Below are 23,848 nucleotides of genomic sequence, written 5' to 3'. Positions count from 1 at the left end.
TCTCCCATGATACTCACAGTGACTGCTTCCCCGAATGAACTTTCAAAACACTGAGATACAATTCACAGGTCAGATAAATGTACATTTTTGAGGCATCTACACATTCAAAAAATTGTACCACCATCACCAACATCCATTTCTACAACATTTTTATCACCCCCCCCCCCCAAAATACCCTGTACCCATTAGCAGTCACTCCCCATTCTCCCACCTGCTCTGGCCCCTGGCAGCCACTAATCTGGTTTCCACCTCCATGGATTTGTTTATTCTGGACATCTCATAATAAACACAACCGTATACCATGCGGCTTTTTTGTCTGGCTTCTTTGCTTAGCAAAATGTTTTCAAGGTTCATCCATGTTGTACTACGCAATCAGTAGTGAAATCAGTATTTCATTCCTGTTCATCGCTGAATAATATCCCATTGTATGGATAGGCCACATTTTGTTTATCCATTCACTGTTGACGGACACCTGGATTGTGCCCGCCCACTTTCGTTTATTATGAATAACGCTGTTATGAATATTCATGTATTTGTGTGGACTCTGAACTTTGATATAAAAATTGATACTTAAAAGTGGGGTGCTACTGTCATAAAAAACTCAAAACATAAAAAACCTTGTCTTTTGGACTAGGCAGCAGGCAAAATCTGGAAAGCACTAGAACCATAGTAGTGGAGGGTGGAGAAGGAGTAAGGAATTGTTATCAGAGGCTAGATAAAGGGCAAGTCATGTTTTGCAGTCATAAAACTGGGAAAACTGCCATCTACACTGACTTGGAAGACAGAACGTGTACTTAGTAAATATGTGCGTGTGGCCAAGGAGATTTCTGGGCAGGAGGTTAAAAGTGCCAATTAATTTACTTTAATTGGGTCTGATAAGGTACAGTGAGAGAGGAGCTTAAGAGAAAACTTCAGATTTTCCAACTAGAGTTTGGCAGAAATATAGAAAAACAAGGATGTGTTGGGCCAGAAAATAAAATTATTTCATGTCCCTAGTTTCTCTGAGCAGCAAGTCTCAGAGTAAGAACTGGTTGCAGGGCAGAGATCAGATCAAGGGTGTGGCTGTAATGCCCTTTGGAAACATCTCAGGAAGATTTAAGGTAGTGCCTGGCAAAGGAGGCACTCCTCTTGAAGGTAGAAAAAAGCTTCCAAATATCTTTGGGGCTCTGCGCCACAGCAGCCTCATGCACCTAAGTGGAAAGGGGTCTGTCTGCCTTGAAAACCACTGTGGATGTAGCTCTTGGGGCATGTGGGCACCCCAAATGAGATTTGTAGGAAACCTGCCAAGTCTTTAAGGGAGTTGTACCAGTTTAAGCATTGCCAGCTTGGATTAAGGGGACAGACCGTCCAAAATGAAAGACAGCCTCCGGGTCCCCAATTTTTCTGGGCAGAAAGCAGGCTAAGAAAGTTAATCAGCTGCAAATACAGGTTATTTTTTTCTGTAAAAGGAAGTGTTCCCAGAATGCAGAGCCAAGAGCCCCAAGAGACCAAAGGATTAGGGCACCACTCCCAGGGATCAGAGCTGAGCCCTACCTAAGGAACGTCCCCTTCCTCACTTTTGGGGGCGTGGACCACATGTGCTTAGCTAGATGTCTGACCCACTAAGGACTAGTGGGTGTGAGGTGCCTCCATCTCACCCCTTTGGAATAAGAGTATCTATTACAGTGACCCTACTCTTATCTCATCGGAGGATGTGAAGTGTATGGGAGACACGGTGTGTTTTCCTGTTCGCAGACCTTTGGGTCAAGAGGATCTGCACCTGAGAAAGCCCACCTCTATCTAGACCCCAAGCAGACGATGGCTCTTGGGCCTGATGCTGTGACAGGTGAGACTATGAGAGTCCCTGGAGGGCTAAGTACATTTTGCATATGGAAAGGATACACTGAATGCAGGCAGTGACAGATCATTAAAATAGTGGCCCCAAAGGGTCACACCTCCCAGTATTCAGGCCCTTGAATGGTTCTCTCCCGTGTGGGTTTTGCCCAGTAAGATAACAACAAATTCAATGCACACAGGAGCCTGGTAACCACCTGAGTGCACTGGGGTCTCCTCTCGTGGACCCTGCCCCACGTAAGAAGGCTGGGCTCCCCTGCTGGAGGAGGAGGTGGAGGAACGAGATGCTGGTCGACGGCTCAGCTAAGTCTCACATGTGAGGGAAGCATTTGGACCATGCTGCCTCAGTCAAACTTCAGATGATGGCAGCAGGATGTGTGACCCCGGGGCCAGATCAGCAGAAGGACCACCCAAGTGAGCCCAGCCTGTTCAGGTAGAATGTGAGGAAATACACAGTTATTTTAGCCACTACATTTTGGGGCAGCTTATTCCAGAGCAACAGAAACTGATACAACCACATACTAGGTACCAATAATATATGTTCAATATATATCATATACCAGGCCCATTACGTTGCCTCAAAATAACCATTTTCCCAAGAACTACGTGCAACAAACTATTGATCAGATACTCTGATAGCTCTGCTCAGTCACCTAAATCTAGCTATTTTTCTTTCCTTTTAAAAAATCTTCTTGGTCTCCTCCCACACATTCATCAAACTTGGTCAAGATCTGGTCGCTAATTAAACCATTTGCACGAAATTTACAAGTGATTTTCTTAATTCAAATGTAATGACTGTAATGGAGACCATGCTTCAGCCCCCAGACCTGTCCTTCAGAAGTGCTGGGAATGCCTCTGGCCGTGGCCTCAACTGTCAGCCCACTCTGTGAATTACTCTAGCCCCATGAGAAAGAGGTGCCTTGCCCAAAGCTGCGCCCCCTTCCTGGTGAGCAGGCTGACTCCAGTGACTGGTTGACGCGGAGGCACGAAGGCCCGTCCCCCTCACCGCAGTGGGGGACAGGGCTGCACAGCTATCCCAAGTCAGTCCCGCAGGGTTGGCTAAGGACTGTGGTGACTGCATCACAGCCCAATTTCCCCCTCCTCCACTCTGTGACACTTCCAACCTCCTCACTGACGTACTGATCCAAAGAGATCTGCCCCAGAAACTGCATTCTGGCTAATCTCCAGCTCGGAGTTTGCTGTCTCCCCAGCAAAAGTGCCTCTCCTAGCCTTCATTCTCATGGACTACCTCTCTGATTTCAATGTTATATACTTCCTCTTTGTGCCTTCCTTTTTTCCTTTACTTCAAAGGCATCAGACTGTAGTTCCTTTCCCATCTTCTTGATCTGATTCTTATTTTTGCCTCTTTAATGTATGTGAATCCCAAAGTCAGTTCTCAGTTCTGTGCTACACTCTAGCCCCTGGAGATACCCTCTATCGTCTTAGTTCAGGCTGCTATAGCAAATACCACAGACTGGCTTAAACAGCAAACGTTTATTTCTCATAGTTCTGGAGGCTGGGAGATCCCAGATCAAGGTGCTGGCCAATGTGGTGTCTGCTGAGAGCCACTTCTTGGTTTGCAGGAGGACATCTTGCTGTGTCCTCACAGGGAGAGGGCTCTGGTTCCTTCTCTTCTAATAAGGGCGCTAATCCCATCAGGGGACCTGCTCTCATGACTTCATCTAACCCTAAGTATCTCTCCAAGTCCCTCCAAATACAGTCACATTTGGGCTTCAACATATAAATTTGGTTGGGGGAGGAGGACACACACGATCAGCCCATAGCATCTATTATCAAGCTCTGACCTCTACGCAGACAATCATCAAATCATCTCTATCCCCGATTTCCCATCTGACAACAGTTCCACATGCTTGTTGGCCATTACTATTTAAATATATCACCACTGTAGGGGCTCCTGGGTGGTTCAGTCGGTTGAGCCTCCAACTTCGGCTCAGGTCATGATCTCACGGTTCATGAGTTCAAGCCCCGCGTCGGGCTCTGTGCTGACAGCTCGGAGCCTGGAGCCTGCTTCGGATTCTGTGTCTCCCTCCCCCACTCACACTCCATCTCTCTCTCTCTCTCTCTCTCTCTCTCTCTCCCCCAAGAATAAACATAAAAAAATTTTTTTAATAAATATACATATGCATATATCACCACTGCTACAAAAAATCTTAAAAACATGTTAGAAAAAAACTCAGCATCTTTCTCCCTAATCTGCAGCCTCCTCTCAACCTGCACCTGGCACCACTCTCTTGCCAGTAGGCTTAAAATGCTGCTGTCATTCCTCACCAGTGGTCTTGATCTCTTTTCCATCACAACAGGGTAGGGGTAAAATTTCCACCGTTAACAGTAGTTCAGCACGGCAGTGATTCTCAGGGGCGCACCAACCAGAAGTTCCAAGAGGAACTGAGAATGTGGTTTAACTAAATATAGTGATCCTTATGTTCACATCCTCTCCCACCTTTCCTGTCTCTGTGCTTTTGTTCATCCCTTTAGTCTCCCCAAAATTAAAATGTTGTGTGCCTTCTCTGAATTTCTGCAACACTTATCATCTCTACTTTCAACCAACCTTGCTTTCTTCCGTCTGAGTCCACCCACATGCCTCCTTTGCTCCAAATTAAGAAGCTCCCTTTTAGCGAGCGTTCAGACTTTTGGTATTGCCCATGACTGGGATCTGGCAGATGCTCAGAGTATGCTTCTTACAGATGACACTGTACCTTACGTAAATCATGCAACCTGAGCCATCACTTTCTTTACTACTAACATGGTGCTGAAACCGATCTCTAGCCCACCTCGCAGATCCGCACCGTGTAATCTTCTGAGTGAGGTTTACCCACCATAATTTTTCTCCTTCCCTTCTTCTTCTGAGATGGTCCTCTCACTCATATCCATAAACTCAACCCCTGGCCCAGAACTTGTCGTGATCAGACCTCTAGGCACCCCATTCTACTAACATTCTCTACCAGTCTTCTTTGGAGCTTCTCTCTAGCTGTTCTCTTTGGGGAGAAATTTAGCAACATAAAAATACCACATTATCCACTCTTCGTTGTAAAAGAACCGGAACTTACCAAATAATACAGAAATGAGAGGTTGGTTGCAGCTGCACTTTTCACTCTACTGTCCTTTTTTTCAAACATTTTTAAGGTCTCCACAGCCTAGAAATGAAATATCTGGACGTTACGATCATTGTAATAGGACGGTATCCGGGCTTAAGGCTGCTGTAAAGACCATTGTGTCTTGAGTGTCACACCAGGGGAGGACACAAAGGGAATGGACTGATATGGTCAAGAAAACAGACGACAGAACGAGAATTTCATCTGAGAATCGGCATTTATAAAAAAGGACACAGCAAAACTAAAAGTGCAATAACTGAAATGAAGAACTTAACCGAGAGGTTTCACAGTAGGGTAGGTACAGCCAGAGAGTAGTAAACATCGGGCCTTGTGAGTCTTATGACACGGTTTAGTGTCTATCCCGCATAATGGGGTTTAAGTGAGGTTTTTACCTAAAGGACACAATCAAATTTACTCTTTGCAAATCAGAATTTCTGCTTTTGGCTATCAGAGATCAGCCTACAGAAGACCATTCTACAGAGAACAATTAGAAAATTTATATTCAAATACTAAAAAAACCTTTGGAAGGCACTACAGCACTACTGAGACAACCAGGATCTGAAGGTCAAGATCCCAGAAAATGTTCAGACTAAATAAGCAAAGGAAAAGAAGAGATGAAAAAAAGGTCTCAGATGAAAAAAAGAGACATATGGGAACATAGCAAAAAGGTCTAAGACAAACATAACTGGAACTCCAGAAAGGAAAGAAAGACTGAGGGTCGAGAATTTTTCCAAAACTGATGACAGAAACTAATTCTGGGACTACGACAAAAAATTATCTCAAGTAGTTCCAAATATAATTATATTTTCAAGCCATGAGAAATGAAAGTACATTTTTAACCACTTGGCAGGTCTGAGACCATCCTAACCAAACAGGATATTTGGAATGGTCAGACACCTTACATGAAAAGTGAGTGAGTACTCAATCTAGAAACGCCTGAGAAATAACAGGAAAAAAAGCAGGTAAAGACAATGGGTTTTCCTTCCTTCCTTCTAGATACATATACTGAACAGAAAATGCGTGGCTTTGGGCACTTTCTGCTCTTGGAGAGAGTGGAGTCCAACCAAAAACACTGCTTTAGTTTTTACGATGCTCACAAGCTGCTGCTGGTGAAAATATCTTGACAAATCTGTGTGCTGTGAAAGTGTCCGACCTCAAACGAAGCCTCGAATATAGCACCATTTAGTGTGCTGACTCAATTTTTTTAAGGATACATTCTACATATGTAGGTTCCAATAGAAGTAATTATTCTTTTCAAGTTTTTTTGTTTGTTTGTTTTCTGAGAGAGAGAGTGCACGCGCAGGGGAGGGGCAGACGAAAAGGGAGAGGGAGAGCGAGAATCGCAAGCAGGCTCCGTGCCCAGAGCAGAGCCCAATGCAGGGCTCAACCCCATGACCATGATATCATGAGCTGAGCCAAAATCAAGAGTCACATGCTCAACCGACTGAGTCACCCAGGTGCCCCTCTTTTCAAAGGTTTTTGATTAAAGAAAATCACTGAAGTTTCTAGGCTAGTAGTTCATAATTCCACAAAGAAGAAAAAAGACCCCAACATCATACGCTCACTTTTGAGATTCTCTTTCTCACTTACTTTCTTGGAAGGATCTTCTGCAGAATTGCCAAGAAGTTCCTAAAACGCACTTCAGAAATTATTGCTACTTATGTTGTTCATCCTATAGGAGTTATCTCATTGACTCTTTATACAACGTCCATGGCTATTAATGTAAAAGTCACTGCTGTTTTGAATCTCTAAGTTTTATAAGATACATTTCCCTTTGAGTAAGAATTCTGAGGTTTTAAACTTTAGTTTTAGATTGTGTCAAAATAAATGTATGTGTTAATTTAAAATATAAGGCACATGAATAGGTGTAACTCATGTATCCATTAAATTCTCAAAAGTAAAGTGTGGAGAGAAAATAATCAGTTTTCTGATATTTATGAAATCTGTAAGTAGATTATCAAAAGCAAGCTAACAACAACAATTTAAAAAAATGGAATGGGGGCGCCTGGGTGGCTCAGTCGGTTGGGCATCCGACTTCGGCTCAGGTCATGATCTTGCGGTCCGTGAGTTCGAGCCCCACATCAGGCTCCGTGCTGACAGCTCAGAGCCCGGAGCCTGTTTCAGATTCTGTCTCCCTCTCTCTCTGACCCTCCCCCGTTCATGCTATCTCTCCCTGTCTCAAAAATAAATAAACGTTAAAAAAATTAAAAAAAAAAAAAATGGAATGCCATATAGTAGTTTAGCTTACATCATTCCTTTTAGAAACAGCTATTCATACTATTAATAAAGCTATTAATAAAGTGTCTTAGATGTGGCGCCTGAGTGGCTCAGTTGGTTAAGCATCCAGCTCTTGGTTTTGGCTCAGGTCATGATCTTGTGGTTTTGTGAGTTCAAGCCCTGCATTGGGCTCTGCACTCGCAGTGCATAGCTTGCTTGGGATTCTTTCTCTCCTTTTCTCTCTCCCCCTCTCTCCCTCCCCCACTCACACTATCTCTTTCTCTCTCCCTTTTCTCTCCTTCCCCCACTCACACTATCTTTTTCTCTCTTAAAATAAAGAAACTTAAAAGAAATGTTTTTTAAGTGTCCTAGATTTTAAAATTTTCATCTTTATTAATTTGCGGCTCACTGTTAACAAGACTTTAAGACTACATATAACACCAAGTTATTCTCCCCACAAAAAGGTTACTATGAATTCAAATAATATGTAAAAAAATGATGCAGTGCTACTATTTAAAATAACAGAAATATTTTGAACTTTAAAACATTCATTTAAAAACATCTGAGAGAATAAAAACATTTCATATTTGAAATTTCTAAACTATTCTAAAAATGCTATGTAACTATCCTAATAAAAGGAATATTTTCAAGATTTTTTGCTTTGAAATGGGTGGTTTTCAAAACCGTTCTTTTACACGTTCAATGAATGCATAGCCAATATTTGTTGTTAAATTTTTTTTTAAGTAGGCTCCACGACCAATGTGGGGCTTGAACTCATGACCCTGAGATCAAAAGCCACATGCTCTACCAACTGAGCCAGCTAGGCAACCCCCAATATTACTGTTTTTAAAAATAAAATATATTATAGGGATGCCTGGGTGGCTCAATCAGTGGAGCGTGTGACTCTTGATCTCGGGGTTGTGAGTTCGAGTCTCATGTTGGGTGTGGAAATTACATAAAAATAAAAATCTGTAAAAATTTAATTAATCAAAATAAAATATTATAACATCGATTCCTTTACAAGTGAAACTGATAAAAGTGTACCAATAAAATTAAATTTAGCTATAAATAGCAAAACAAATAATGGAAAAAACATTGTTAATTTGGGTTGTGTTTTCTTTTCTTCCCCCCACAAACAATTAGGAAAATAGATATATTTTCATTTTGGCTTTCTTTCCCGACTGATGCCATCTAAGCTACTGGTTTCTGCATTCCACTGCATCTGTCCACACATGATCATGGGCCTTCAGCCCAAACTACTTCATCTACCTTTGGCTTTTTATGGATTTTTTCTCTATTACACAGGTGACTACAAAGCAGAACCACACTCTGAGATTTCAGCATCTTTACTTAGCTACAGAATTATAACCTCATGTTAGAAGGTATATATTTTTCTCTTTTACTTGAATTGTAAATAAAGTAGTCCTCGTCAAACGGTCATTATGAGCTATGTCAACCCAATCCCTTTTAACCTAACAGTTTCCTTTCAACTAAGGTTTATTATACCCACCTCATCATACTTACAATATACAAACAAAAGAAACACAAAGTCAAAGCAGCAATGTTGAAAAGAAAGCAGAAATTACATTTTTTTTTTTTTTTTAAATTTTTTTTTTTTCAACGTTTATTTATTTTTGGGACAGAGAGAGACAGAGCATGAACGGGGGAGGGGCAGAGAGAGAGGGAGACACAGAATCGGAAACAGGCTCCAGGCTCCGAGCCATCAGCCCAGAGCCCGACGCGGGGCTCGAACTCACGGACCGCGAGATCGTGACCTGGCTGAAGTCGGACGCTTAACCGACTGCGCCACCCAGGCGCCCCATGAAATTACATTTTTAAAACATAAGTAAACTAATTAGAATCTTGAAAATGCAAATGGAACACAAAATATTTTAAAGACTACGGAGGGGGGAGCACCCATTCCATCTTGACCCAAGGCAGCACGGTAGCAGTGATACCAGCAAGATGTCCTGGAGGACTGTGAAAGTGTGCTTAGCAATGGGACCCTTTTGTGCCCAAAGCAATGTTCCAGAGTAAACGAAATACACAAAACAGGTCACGGGAAAGCTCTCTGGTGAAGACAGGACGATGGAAGCACCATGCTGCTAGTTGGGCTCTTGGCCTTCCCTGCCTCTAAAAAACCTTACAGGTTTAGAGAACAGTTTGAACACCTCTAGGGGAAAAGTTGTTCTCTGGACTAGAACATGGTTTAGTAATTTAGGAACCATGCGTTACGTGGCAAGTATTTACGCTGGGACAAAGAGGACAAACAGGTCAAAATTAAAGTAATACTATATTAATAGAAATTATGTTAACACAAATAAAAATATTACTCAACTTCAGGATAATCACAGATAACAATATTCTAGAAGCAGTTTCCCAATATTATTGCTTTGACCAATTAACATATAAAACATCTAAAACTTTAAAAAACTTACTTGGTTAAAGTCCTTTTGTCTCAAGTATGTAATTGCTTTGTTTATTTCCAGATCATTTGCTAGCTCTACATATTGAGAAGCTTTCACAACTTCAACACACCTATGATGTAAAGCATAAAAAAAAGTTACTTTGTTTTGGCATTTTTATGTTGCTGGTGGCTTCCTTAAAACTGACTTTTCAAAAAAATTTTAAAGTGTCCCTAGCACTATCTAAGGCTAAGCACTTGATTTCTTCCGATGCAGGCAGTAAGCTACTAAATTTTTCAGTTCTTAACTGATTTTTTTTTTTTTTTTACTCAACTACTGATTTTTTTACCCAACTTTCATTAGCTTGTTGTCACTTCTAATTATTTATGGTATTTTAAATGAAACTGGATTTATATCCATAGTTTCATTTTTAACTTAACTACTAAAACAATTTTAATTTGTAACAGGTAAAAGTATTTCTATGTATTTTTTCATCTTAAATGCTCTGATGGTGAGAAAAATTCTATAGAATTTGTAGAGTATGTTTAAGTTTTGTGTCCAAACTCTACGATTATAGATCTGTTCCCCAAAGGACACAGAATGTTTGTTTTTAACTATATATCAGGCACTGCATTAATTCCTTTATAAGCATTATCACACTTAATAGTTTTTTTTTTTTTTAATGCTTAGTTTTCTAGAGAGAGCGAGAGAGAGAGAGAGAGCACACACATGCACGTGAGCAGGGGAGGGGCAGAGAGAGAGGGAGAGAGAGTCCCAAGCAGGCTCTGCGCTATCAGCGTAGAGCCTGGCGCAGGGCTTGACCCCATGAACCTCGAGATCATGACCTGAGCCGAAATCAAGAGCCAGATGCTTAACCGACTGAGCCACCCAGGCGCTCCAGCATTATCACATTTAATCCCCACAACAACCCTGAAAGACAGGCATGCTCTCTGTTTTACAGATAGGAAAACGGAAGATCTGAGATCACACAGCTAGAAAACTGGCAAGTGAAAATTTGAAACCCAATTTTTATTGACAGCAAAACCCACTTCACCAAGACTTTCTTTCAAATTGAGGTCAACTGAAATCAGTTCAGTGGATCATGACCTTTATTTAAAAAAAGAGAAGAAGAAAATACTAAAGGGCAATACGCATAATAAGGGCAACGATTGTTTCATGCAACATGTTTCTGTAAACTATGTAAAATAAATGTCTGAGATTCTGGTTCAAAAATGTTTCAAAGCCACTGGCCTGGACAAATAATTTAAAAACATTAAAGCAAAAGATCTCTTTCTTCAGGTAGAATCTTTCATTTTATCTTTGACTTATAAAAGAGCACTTCTGCTTGCAGTGGAGAGAGAGGACTTGAAGCCCTGCCTGCCCGGCCCCCCTTTGAATGGCCCTCTGTCCCCAGCCCCACCCCCAACAAAGGAGCCTGGAGACATGGCTAATGAGGGTGTGAGGGCTCCAAGCTAATGATCTGGAAACCACTGACACTTGTTGAATGTCTACTAGATGTCAGACATTATATACCAAATATACAGGGGCTAAAAAAGGATAAACAAAATATGGTTCATGCCCTTACAGGGGATGCAGACCAGTAAATTAAGTTCGTGTAAGAACTATTACAAAGGAACACAAGAATGCAGTGGCAGAGAATCTAAACCAGACTGGGGAAAGGCATTCTAGAGATATCTATACTCAGTTTGAAACTCAACTTTGTATTGCTTACAAGAGACACACCTTAAATTAAGAACACAGAATCATCAAAAGTAAAGTGAAAATAAAAATACCACTTGGGAATGCACGCTGGTGCAGCCACTCTGGAAAACAGTATGGAGGTTCCTCAAAAAACTAAAAATAGAATTACCCTACGACCCAGCAACTGCACTACTAGGCATTTATCCAAGGGATACAGGTGTGCTCTTTCGAAGGGACACTTGCACCCCCATGTTTATAGCAGCACTATCAACAGTAGCCAAAGCGTGGAAAGAGCTCAAATGTTCATCAAGAGATGAATGGATAAAGGAGATGTGGTATATATATATACAATGGAGTATTACTCGGCAATCAAAAAGAATGAAATCCTGCCATTTGCAACTACATGGATGGAACTGGAGGGTATTATGCTAATTTCAAGTCAGAGAAAGACAAAAATCATAAGACTTCACTCATATGAGGACTTTAAGAGACAAAACAGATGAACATAAGGGAAGGGAAAGAAAAGCAATATAAAAACAGGGAGGGGGACAAAACATAAGAGACTCATAAATATGGAGAACAAACTGAGGGTTGCTGGAGGGGTTGTGGGAGGGGGATGGGCTAAATGGGTAAGGGGTACTAAGGAATCTACTCCTGAAATCATTGTTGCACTATATGCTAACTAATTTGGATGTAAATTTTAAAAAATTAAAAAAAAAGAAAAAGAAAAAGAAATCCTCTTTGCGGCTTCCCAGGAGAAACAATGAAGATACCTTTGTTGAGACCCTTGGGAATGCTGGTTGAGGGGATTTCAGGACACTAGCAGATGCCTAGGGAGACAGAAATTCCTTCCAGAGATAGGAGAGAATTATGTCATGGAAGATGAGTCTGACCTTGGGATTTCAGCTTGGATAGAAAAAGAGCTTTTTTGAGAATAAACTCTGGAGGGTTTCTGAATGCCCTCCAGGGCAGCTCTTGAGAACTTGTTCTAAATGTCCTGTAGAGAAGTTTCTAAAGCTAAAAGAGTATGGCTAACTCATCAGAGCCCCAAATAGCTGTATTCATCATGTAAAGTCAATTCAAGATCTTCTAAGAGAAGTAAAGACAAAACAAAACAACTCTTTGGACTTAAAAGACACAAAGCTCAACACGTTAGGAAAACTCTCAAAAAAAAAAAAAATGAAGTTCTTATAATAAAGTTATGAATGACTCTGAAAACAAAAACAGCAACACTGATCAATCTACCAGGGATATACCTCTAAATCGTCATGCAACCAATAACATAATTTCAAAATAATATAAAGCAAAGTTATAATCTAAAAGAAGAAATGTAGAAATCTACAACTGCAGTGAAAAACTTTTAACAGACCCCTCTCAATAGCTAAAAGAATAACCAAACAAAAATCAATAAGAATAAAATGACAAATTCCTTAAAAATGCACCTTATCCAAAGTGACACAACAAGAAAGTCAAAATAATCTTGTAATTATTAAAAAAGTAGAATCTGTTTAATAAAACCCTCCCTATAAAGACAACTTTGAATGCAGACAGCTTTACTAGTAAATTCCTCTATTTGTTTAATAAAGAAATAATACCAATCTCATAAACTTTTCCAGGGGGGGGAAAAAACCACATCCAAACTTGTGATATAAAGTCAGCTTACCCTTGTTAACAAAGTCAAGGACATTATTTTTTAAAATGTTTTATTTATTTTTGAGAAAGAGAGTGAGCGGGGGAGAGGCAGAGAGAAAGAGAGCAAGACAGAGAATCTGAAGCAGGCTCCATGCTATCAGCACAGAGCCCGATGTAGGGCTCAAACTTATGAGTTGTGAGACAGATCATGACCTGAGCTGAAGTCGGACATGTAACTGACTGAGCCACCCAGGTACCCCCAGAGACATTATTTTTAAAAATACAAACCTCATCCTTCTCATTAATATGGATGGGAAAATGCTTAGGTAATGATTAGCAAATCAAATCTAGTGATATTTTAAAAGGATAATACATCACAATCAAGTGGAGTTAAATTGATAAGAATTGATAAAAATTCTTAGCCTGACCAGAAACAAAAGTAAAAATTCCTTAATTTGATAGAGTATTTACAAGAATCCAATAGCAAACATCATACATAATGGCAGGTTGTGAAAAGTTTTAACCCTGTGAATTCAGGAAAAAACAAAAATGCCTACTATATCACCACTTCTATTCAGCACTGAACTGGACATCACAGCCAGTGTAATGAAGCAAGAAAACAAACAGAAAGAAGCATAAAGATTGACTAGAAAGAAAGAAAAGTGTCATTATCTGCAGATAGAATAAATGTGTATTTAGATAACCCAAAAGAATCTAGAGATGACTATTTGAAAAAGTAAATTTATTAATACGGTCAGTGGATAAATATCACTATCGAAAATTCAACTGTATATCTACATACAAGAAATGCACAAGTAGAAAACAAAATTTTAAAACTATGCTGTATGCCATCAGAAACATCAAACGTGTAGGAATAAATGTAACAAAAGACATGCAGATCTCTAGACTTAAAACTAAAAAGTATTTCAAAGAAATTACAAAGACCTAAATGGAGGAATGTCTTGTACTTACGGATTTGAAAAGTAAACATCTTAAAGATGTCAGTTCTCTCTGGCCTGATCATTGGATTTCAATAAAATCCCAATTATTTCCCCAGTAGGTCAAGAGAAGTGACAGACAAGCTGCAGACTAAAAGAAATCATTTGAAAAACACTGTCCAGACCTTCGCTAAGCTACTGTGCCCTACTGCTACCTTGGCGTCCATCTTGTTTGGCCACGTGGCCTGTTGGGACCAAAAACTAACACTAGCCTCTAACACAAGTATGTGTCCCAGGCAGCAATCTATAGAGCACCAAGCAAATCTAAGTTCCTGATAGGACTTCCCCAAAAGTCCTTGTGATAAACAGTCTCCCCCACCTCCCAAGGCCTTCCCCTTATGTACCCCCCTACACAGACCCTCATGGAGCTTACTGATGCCCCTACTCTTTGGTTTGAATGGACCCATCTGGCCTTATGCCAGGAGCCCCAGAACACTCCACCCACAGATGCCAGTAAGGCATGTGCCCCAGGTCCTGCCTCTCTCTCTGCCTGTATCTGTCTTGACTTCCCTGGGTGGCATTGCCAGGTATGCTGTGTACTTCCTCTAGGGTCTATAACAAGCTTACCTCAGTTTCTCATGGTCGAGAATAATATTCCATTGTATGGTTATACCAGTACACAGCAATGAAAATGAACAAACCAGAGCTACATGCAACAACATTGCCAACTGCTATAGAGTAAAAGACACCAGACACAAAACAACAGGCATGGTACGAGCCCACCTATATAATGTTTAAAAGAATGCAAAACTAAATTATAGTGTTTAGGAATGCCTGGTTGTGTGGTTAAAGTATGTAGAAAAGCTAGGAAGTGATTTACCATTTCTCTGGAGATACCTGTCACCGTTCAGAGTGGGAGGGGCAGGGTCTGGGATAGGCTCAGCAGAGCTTCTAAGGTGCTGGCTATGTTCTCTTCTTTAAATATTATTTATCTAAGCTATGTAATGACATAGGTGTTTGCTGTGTGATAAATCACTGAGCTGATGTTATTATTTTGTACAATTTTTATGTGCTTTATATTACACCACAAGGTTAAAAATAATTTTAACCCTATATTAAATGAATTAACAAAATATAGTAAGAATGACAGAATGATATATAATTGAAAAATCCAAATAATGTCAAGACTGAATTTTCCTTTTTCTTTATTTAAATTTTTAAAAATTAAAAAAAAATTTTTATATATATAGATTCCTCAAGTGGGAGAGGGACAGAGGGAGAAAGAATTTTTAAAATTTTATTTAAATCCAAGTTAGTTAACATATAGTGTAATAATGGTTTCAGGAGTAGAATTTAGTGATTCATCACTTACATATAACACCCACTGCTCACCACAAGTGCCCTTCTTAGTGCCCATCACCCATTTAGCCCATCTGCCCACCAAACACCCCTCCAGCAACCCTCAGTTTGTTCTCTGAATTTAAGACTCTCTTATGGTTTGCCTGTTTTTAACTTATTTTTTCCTTCCCTACCCCTATGTTCATCTGTTTTGTTTCTTAAATTCCACATGAGTGAAATCATATTTTATCTTTCTCTAACTTATTCAACTTAGCATAATACACTCTACTTCCAACCATGTTGTTGCAAATAGTAAGATTTCATTCTTTTTGATTGCTGAGTAATATTCCATTGTGGGGGTGGGGGTGGTGTGTGTGTGTGTGTGTGTGTGTGTGTGTGTGTGTGTGTATCACTTCTGTATCCATTCATCAGTCGATGGACATTTGGGCTCTCCACAGGTTGGCTATTATTGATAGTACTGCCATGAACACTGGGGTCCATATGCCCCTTCCAATCAGCATTTTTGTATCCTTTAGATAAACACTACAATGTGCAATTGCTGGGTCATAAGCTAGCTCTATTTTTAACTGTTTTGAGGAACCTTCATATTGTTTTCCAGAATGGCTGCACCAGTTTGCATTCCCACCAGCTGTGCAAAAGTGTTCCCCTTTCTCCGCATCCTCGCTAACATCTGTTGTTTCCCGAGTTGTTAATTTTAGCCATTGTGACAGATGTGAGGTGGTATCTCATTGCAGTTTTTTTTTTTTTTAATTTGTATTTACCTGATGATGAATGATGTTGAGCATCTTTTCATGTACCTGTTAGCCATCTGGATGTGTTCTTTGGAAAAGTGTTCATTCATGTCTTTGGTCCATTTTTCACTGGATTATTTGTTTTTTGGGTTTTGAGTTTGATAAATTCTTTACAGATTTTGGATACTAACCCTTTATCTGATACATCATTTGCAAATATCTTCTCCCATTCCATTGGTTGCCTTTTAGTTTTGTTGATGGTTTCCTTCACCATGCAGAAGCTTTTTATCTTGATGAGGTCCCAGTAGTTCATTTTTGTTTTTGTTTCCCTTGACTTCAGAGATATGTCTAATTAGAAATTGCTGCAGCCAAGGTCAAAGAGGTTGTTGCCTGTTTTCTCCTGTAGGATGATGGTTTCCTGTCTCACATTTGTCTTTTATCGATTTTGAGTTTATTTTTGTGTATGGTGTAAGAAAGTGGTCCAGATTCATTCTTCTGCAGGTCTCTGTCCAGTTTTCCCAACACCACTTGCTGAAGAGACTGTTTCTTCCATTGGATAGTCTTTCCTGCTTGTCAAAGATTAGTTGGCTATAGATGTGTGGGTCCATTTCTGGGTTCTCTATTCTGTTCCATTGATCTCTGCATCTGTTTTTGTGCCAGTACCATACTTTCTTGATGATTACAGGTTTGTAACACAACTTGAAGTCCAAAATTGTGATGCCTCCAGCTTTGGTTTTCTTTTTCATCATTACTTTGGCTATTCAGGATCTTTTCTGGTTCCATACAAATTTTATGATGGTTTGTTCTAGCTCTTGAGGAATGCTGGTATTATTTTGATAGGGATTGCATTGAATATGTAGATTGCTTGGGTAGCATCAACATTTTAACAGTATTTGTTCTTCTAATCCATGAGCATGGAATGCCTTTCCATTTCTTTATGTCTTCTTTAATTTCTTATATAAGCTTTCTATAGTTTTCAGCATACAGATCTTTTACGTCTTTGGTTATGCTTATTCCTAGGTATTTTATGGGTTTTGGTACAATTGTAAATGAGATCAATTCCTTGATTTCTCTTTCTGCTGCTTCATTATTGGTGTATAGAAATGCAACTGATATCTGTACATTGATTTTATATCCTGCGACTTTGCTGGATTCATGTATCAGTTCTAGAAGTTTTTTGGTGGAGTCTTTTGGGTTTTCCAAAAGGAAAACAGGGTTCTCACTCTGTGAAGAGTGAAAGTTTGACTTTTTCCTTGCTAATCTGTATGCTTTTTCTTTCTTTTTGTCTGATTGCTGAGGCTAGGACTGCCAACACTGTGTTGAACAGTGGTGAGAGTGGACATCCCTGTTGTGTTCCTGATGTTAGGGGGAAAGCTCTCAGTTTTCCCCTTGAGGATGATATTAGCTGTTGGTCTTTTGTATACGGCCTTTAGGATGTTGAGGTATGTTCTTTCTATGCCTACTTTCTTGAGGGTTTCTATCAAGAAAAGATGCTGTATTTTGTTAAATGCTTTTTCTGCATCTATCAAGAGGATCATATGATTCTTACCCTTTCTTTTATTAATGTGATATATCACATTGATTTGTGGATATTGAACAAGCCCTGCAGCCCAGGAATAAATCCCACTTGATCATGATGAATAATTCTTTAAATGTATTTGTTGGATTCGGTTTCCTAGTATCTTGTTGAGAATTTTTGCATCCATGTTCATCACGGAGATTGGTCTGTGGTTTTCCTCTTTAGTGGGGACTTTGGTTTTGGAATCAAGGTAATGCTGGCCTTGAATGAGTTTGGATGTTTTCCTTCCATTTCTATTTTTTGGAACAGCTTCAAAAGAATAGGTGTTAAGTCTTCTTTAAATGTTTGGTAGAATTCCCTGGAAAGCCATCTGGCCCTGGACTCCTGTTTGTTGGGAGATTTTTTATTACTAATTCAATTTCTTCACTGGTTATAGCTCTGTTCAAATTTTCTATTTCTTCCTGATTCAGTTTTGGTAGTTTATGTTTCTAGGAATTTTTCCATTTCTTCCAGATTGCTCAATTTGTTGGTATATAATTGTTCATAATATTCTCTTATTATTGTTTGTATTTCTACAGTGTTGGTTGTGATGTCTCTGCTTTCATTCATGATTTTATTTATTTTGGTCCTTTCCTTTTTCTTTGTAATAAATCTGGCTAGGGGTTTATCAATTTTGTTAATTCTTTCAAAGATCCAGATCCTGGTTTCGTTGATCTGTTCTGCTGTTTTGTTTTGTTTTGTTTGTTTAATATCATTGGTTTCTGCTCCAATCTTTATTATTTCCCTTCTGCTGTTTTGGGGCTTTATTTGCTGCTATATTTCCATTTTCCAGCTCCTTTGGGTGTTAAGATTAGGTTGTGTATTTGAGACATTTCTTCCTTCTTTAGGAAGGCCTGGATTGCTATATACTTCCCTCTTATGACTGCCTTTGCTACATCCCAGAGGTTTTGGACTGTCATGTTTTCTTTTCTTTTTTTTTTTTTTTAATTTTTTTTTTCAACGTTTATTTATTTTTGGGACAGAGAGAGACAGAGCATGAACGGGGGAGGGGCAGAGAGAGAGGGAGACACAGACTCGGAAACAGGCTCCAGGCTCTGAGCCATCAGCCCAGAGCCCGACGCGGGGCTCGAACTCACGGACCGCGAGATCGTGACCTGGCTGAAGTCGGACGCTTAACCGACTGCGCCACCCAGGCGCCCCTGGACTGTCATGTTTTCATTTTCACTGGCTTCCACGTACTTTTTCACTTCCTCTTTAATTTCTTGGTTAACCCATTCTTTCTTTAGTAAAATGTTCTTTAATCTCAAAGTATTCGTGGTCTTTCCAATTTTTTTCTTGTGATTGATTTCTATAGAAGTTTCATAGTGTTATAGTCTGAAAATATGCAAGGGATGATCTCAATCTTTTTGTACTTGCTGAGGGCTGATTTGTGCCACAGCATGTGATCTATTCTGGAGAATGTTCCATGTACACTTGAGAAGAATGTGTATTCTGATGCTTTGGGATGAAATATTCTTAATGTAAACTGTTAAGTCCATCCGGTCCAGTGTGCCATTCAAAGCCAGTGTTTCCTTGTTGGTTTTCTGCTTAGGTGATCTGTCCATTGCTATAAGTGGAGTGTTAAAGTCCCCTACTATTATGGTATTATTATCAATGAGTTTATGTTTGTGATTAATGGACTTATATGTTTGGGTGTTTCTTTGTTGGGGGCATAAATATTTACAACCGTTAGATCTTACTGGTGGATAGACCCCTTAGTTATGATATATGATATAATGCCCTTCTTCACCTCTAGTTACAGTCTTTGTTTTAAAATCCAGTTTGTCTGGGGGCGCTGAGGTGGCTCAGTTATTTGAGCATCCAACTTCGGCTCAAGTCATGATCTCACAGTTTCTGAGTTCGAGCCCTGCATCGGGCTCGCTGCTGTCAGTGCAGAGCCCACTTTGGATCCTCTGTCCCCCCCTCTCTCTGACCTTCCCCACTTGCTCTCTGTCTCTCTCATAAATAAATAAACATTAAAATCTAGTTTGTCTGATAGAAGTATGGCTACTCCAACTTTCTTTTGATGTCCATTAACATGATAAATGGTTCTCCATCCCCTTACTTTCAATCTTCCAAGTGTCTAAAATGAGTCTCTTGTAGGCAGCATATAGATGGCCCTTTTTTTTTTTTAATCCATTCTGATACCCTATGTCTTTTGATTGGAGCAGTTAGTCCATTTACATTTAGAGTGATTACTGAAAAATATGAATTTAGTGCCATAGTGTTGCCTATAGAGTTGGAGTTTCTGGTGATGTTCTCTGATCCTTTCTAGTCTTTGTTGCTTTCGTCCTTTTTTGTTTCCTTTTGTTTTTTCTCCAAATAGTCCCCCTTAAAATTTCTTGAAGGGCTGGTGTAGTGATCACACACTCCTTTCATTTTTGTTTGTCTGGGAATCTCTTCATCGAGAGAGAGAGTCTTAAGCAGGTTCCATGCTCAGTTTGGAGACTGACACGGGGCTCAATCCCACAACTGTGGGATAGTGACCTGAGCTGAAATCATGAGTCAGACGCTCAACCGAAAGAGCCACTCAGGTACCTTTTTTTTATTTTTATTTTTTATTTATTTTTTTTTTTAATTTTTTTTTTTTCAACGTTTATTTATTTTTGGGACAGAGAGAGACAGAGCATGAACGGGGGAGGGGCAGAGAGAGAGGGAGACACAGAATCGGAAACAGGCTCCAGGCTCTGAGCCATCAGCCCAGAGCCTGACGCGGGGCACGAACTCACGGACCGTGAGATCGTGACCTGGCTGAAGTCGGACGCTTAACCGACTGCGCCACCCAGGCGCCCCAGGTACCTTTTTTTTAAATAGCCACATTAATATCATTTTAAAAAGTCTTTAATGTAAATCAGCCTCAAAAAGCTAGGTCTGAATGAATAGAAAAATAATAGTCTTTAAATTTCAAAACTAGTTCCCTTTTACTGAATGATTTAACATAAAATACAAGGAACTGGTCTAATGGGTCCAGGTCTAAGGTGAAACAGAAGACTCTATACTGAGTTCTGTCTTGATGATATAATATAAACATTATTCAAATGGAACAGAAATCCGATAGCTTAGTTTAAATGTTTCTTTATGTTAATTTCAAGTCCTAAAATGCTCCAGACATTGAGCAGATGTTATTTATATCTTAAAAAGCCTCTTCTTTAGTTTTTTACAAAGAACAAGACATTTGAGGAAAGCAGACACGGAGGAAGTATGACACCCACAAAGAACCATTATGGAATGTTTTCCTACATATGAAACATCTTGTAACCCCAGGCAAAGGCTCTGATGTTGACTGTAAACAGCACAGCCCTGCATTTAAAAATATAGACAGATAAGCAGATAGGTGGAGAGACAGATATGCACAGGGGTTCCGTATGTGTATAGCCACATAAAATGTACACTATATGCACCCATGTCCACAAACACATATAGAGTAAAGTTTCTGAAAAATATGATGTAAGCTTTACATCTTTCTTCAAAGTTACTAGAAACATGGGCTTTCATGTAACCTGAGCTTTGGTAAATTTTTTTTTTCAACTGCCAAGTTCTATCTAGGGAAATGAACGCCTACCTAGTTAACACATAAAGAAATAGGACTTAATACATGTTAGGTTATAAATGGAGTCTTTAAAATACCCATGTGTTATAACAAGTGTATTATGAACACTATGTTTGTTGGCAAAAACTAACACTTATATTAGTTTTCTACTGGAGGATCGATGTCAGCAAAATGGTGGTATAGGAATTTCTAGTGCCTGTATCCTCCCAGAAATATCAATTTTAAGACCTATCCATGCATGAAAATACTTCCACAAGAGCTAAGGATTCTAGGTGAGGGATTACACCACCTGGGTGGAGGTGAGCTATATGAAAAGATAGGATAGATAGATTCACACACCCTCTTTACCTCTCCTTTGAGCCCAGACAGCTCAGCATGGAGAAAGGGAGCCTTTCTGTGAGAGAAGTTGAGTAAAGTAAGTGTCTGACTTCACCACAGCCTTCAGTCCAGCCTGCCCCAGCACCAGAGTGACTCTCATTGCCCTTAATGGCTCTGGCAGTCTCCTGTGACTCCAGGCCGCTGCCCACCCTGGTGCCTGTGGGATTCTACATCCTTAGGTGGCTCCTTGGTAGTGCCTGTGAAACCAGGTGGCCCGCTTGCCCCAGTGCCTGTCGGCTCTAGTGGCTACAAGTGGCTCCTGCAAACCTAAGTCCCTGGCCCAATGGGCACCAGTAGGCCCCGGTGGCTCCAGGCAACCTCCACGGCCCCAGGTTCCCAGACAGCTCCCCAGCCAGCTCCCACGAACCCAGGCTCCTGGCACATCCCAGCATCCGCCAGCTCCCAGGCAGCAACTTTGGCCCAGTGCTTCCAATCAGCACCTGTAAACCCAGAGATAGTATGACTAGGCCTAGACACAGGATGACTACTGTGTCCTCAAGCTTTCAAGCCACCTCAGCACCAGGCTAGCTACTAGCCCCAAGCCTCCAGACCATCCCAGCCCCAGGTCAACCCTCCTCCAGGAATAAAGGAACTGGCAGCACCATTTCCCTCCACCGGCCCAACAGAAACACACATCCACCCACGGGACTTGCTCACACCGCTGCCTCAATCCCTGCACATTGTGCTTCTGCCAGTGTACCCCTTTAGACAGCCCGCCTTAGTCTGGGTGCTGCGGGGCCCCTCCCCCAGATGACCCACGGCACCCAAAGCTTGCCCGCATGCCAGGCCCTCTGCCCTCCACTGTGCTTCGGCAGATCCGCCCTCTCCAGTACACACTTGGCCAGAGCCCATACAGGATGGTGCCACAGGCCTGGTAGTGTGCAAGCAGCCCCTACAGTGGCCAGCACCACTCCAAGGTGACTTCTGCCCCGGAGACTGGGAAAAATAACCACACACACACACCAGTCAGATGGAGGCCCCAGCTGTGGGCTGGCGGCAGACAACTGGTCCAACTGCAGGCCCTGCGAACCGGTGAAAGCTTCTCAGGGGACAACACAGGGAAAGCGTCCTGCAGTTTGGTGCTACTGCATCTCTGGCAAATGCTTGTTCTGCCTCGACTGGAGCCCAAGGCCTCTCCAGACTGGCCCACCACACCACAAAGGCAAAGGGAGCCACTGCAGATGACTGGACCGAAGGAGAAAGTGGCTCAGCCACACAGCAGGGCACACGCATCACACGCAGGAGACATTCTCTGAAGCACCAGGGTGTCATAAACAGGGAACACTACATGGCAGGGCTTCTTTACGAGACCAGTACTCTAGGGGTGCCTGGGTGGCTCAATAGGTTCAGTATCTGACTCTTGATTTTGGCTTAGGTCATGATCTCACAGTTTGTGAGACCGATCCCTGCATCAGGCTCTGTGCCGACAGTGCGGAGCCTGCTTGAGATTCTCTCTTTCCCTCGCTCTCTCTTCCTCTCCCCTGCTCTCTCTCTTTCTCTCAAAATAAATAAATAAACATAAAAAAAATAAGGCCAATGCTCTAAAGAACAGGGGACAGCCTGACTTTTCTCACACACTGAAACAGACACAGAGAGACAAACTGAGGAGACAGAGGAGTATGTCCCAAACAAAAGAACAGGAGAATATCACAGCAAGAGACCTAAGTGAAACAGAGGTAAATAATATGCCTGATAGAGAATTTAAAGTAATGATCATAAAGATACTCACTGGACTTGACAGAAGAGTGGAGGACATAAGTGAGACCCCTAATGATGAGATATAAAAGAATCAATCAGAAATGAAGAATACAATAAATGAAATTAAAAATACATTAGATAGTATAAATAGTAGGCTAGATGAGGCAGAAGAACCAATCACTGACCCTACAGCATGGAGTAAGTGAAAGTAATCAAGCTGAGCAGATGAGGAAAAAAATTTATGCAAAAGAAGAACAGACTTAGGCAATTCAGTGATACCATCAAATATAATAACATGACGTGACAGGGATCCCAGAAAGACAAGAGAAAGCAAAGGGGACAGAAAATGTATTTGAAGAAATAGTTGAAAACTTCCCGAATCTGGAGAAGGAAACAGAAATCCAGATGCCCCAACAAAATATAACCAAAGATGTTCCACGCCAAGACACATAGTAATTAAAATGGCAAAAAGTAGTGAGAAAGGAAAAAATTTAAAAGCAGCAAGACAAAAGAAGTCAGTCACCTACAAGGGAAAGCCCATAAGGCTGTCAGCAGAATTTTCAACAGAAACTTAGCAGGCCAGAAGGGAGGAGCATGATATATCCAAAGTGCTCAAAGGAAAAAATGTGCAGACAAGAACAGTAGACCTAGCAAGACTATCATTCAGAATAGAAGGAGAGATAAAGAGTTTCCCAGAAATGTTAAAGGGGACTCTTTGAGTGAAAAGACCATAAG

The 23,848-nt window shown here is 40.7% G+C and overlaps 1 protein-coding gene across 8 annotated transcripts in view; it reads right to left on the bottom strand.

The window, feature by feature from the left end:
• IFT88 (intraflagellar transport 88) overlaps positions 1 to 23,848 on the bottom strand; it is a 133,356-nt gene that overhangs the window by 55,545 nt on the left and 53,963 nt on the right. For all 8 annotated transcript variants that reach the window (XM_045444086.1, XM_045444095.1, XM_045444103.1 and 5 more), the window contains 2 exons: positions 9,602 to 9,701; positions 4,902 to 4,988 (listed from right to left, as the gene is read on the bottom strand). In XM_045444086.1, the coding sequence (XP_045300042.1) occupies positions 4,902 to 4,988; positions 9,602 to 9,701 (187 nt within the window). The remainder of the gene's footprint in view (positions 1 to 4,901; positions 4,989 to 9,601; positions 9,702 to 23,848) is intronic.

Source organism: Leopardus geoffroyi, chromosome A1, assembly GCF_018350155.1.
Source record: "Leopardus geoffroyi isolate Oge1 chromosome A1, O.geoffroyi_Oge1_pat1.0, whole genome shotgun sequence".
NCBI classification, from domain to species: domain Eukaryota; kingdom Metazoa; phylum Chordata; class Mammalia; order Carnivora; family Felidae; genus Leopardus; species Leopardus geoffroyi.
Note: the sequence above shows the minus strand (reverse complement) of the source record. Positions and strands in the feature narration are given on the sequence as shown.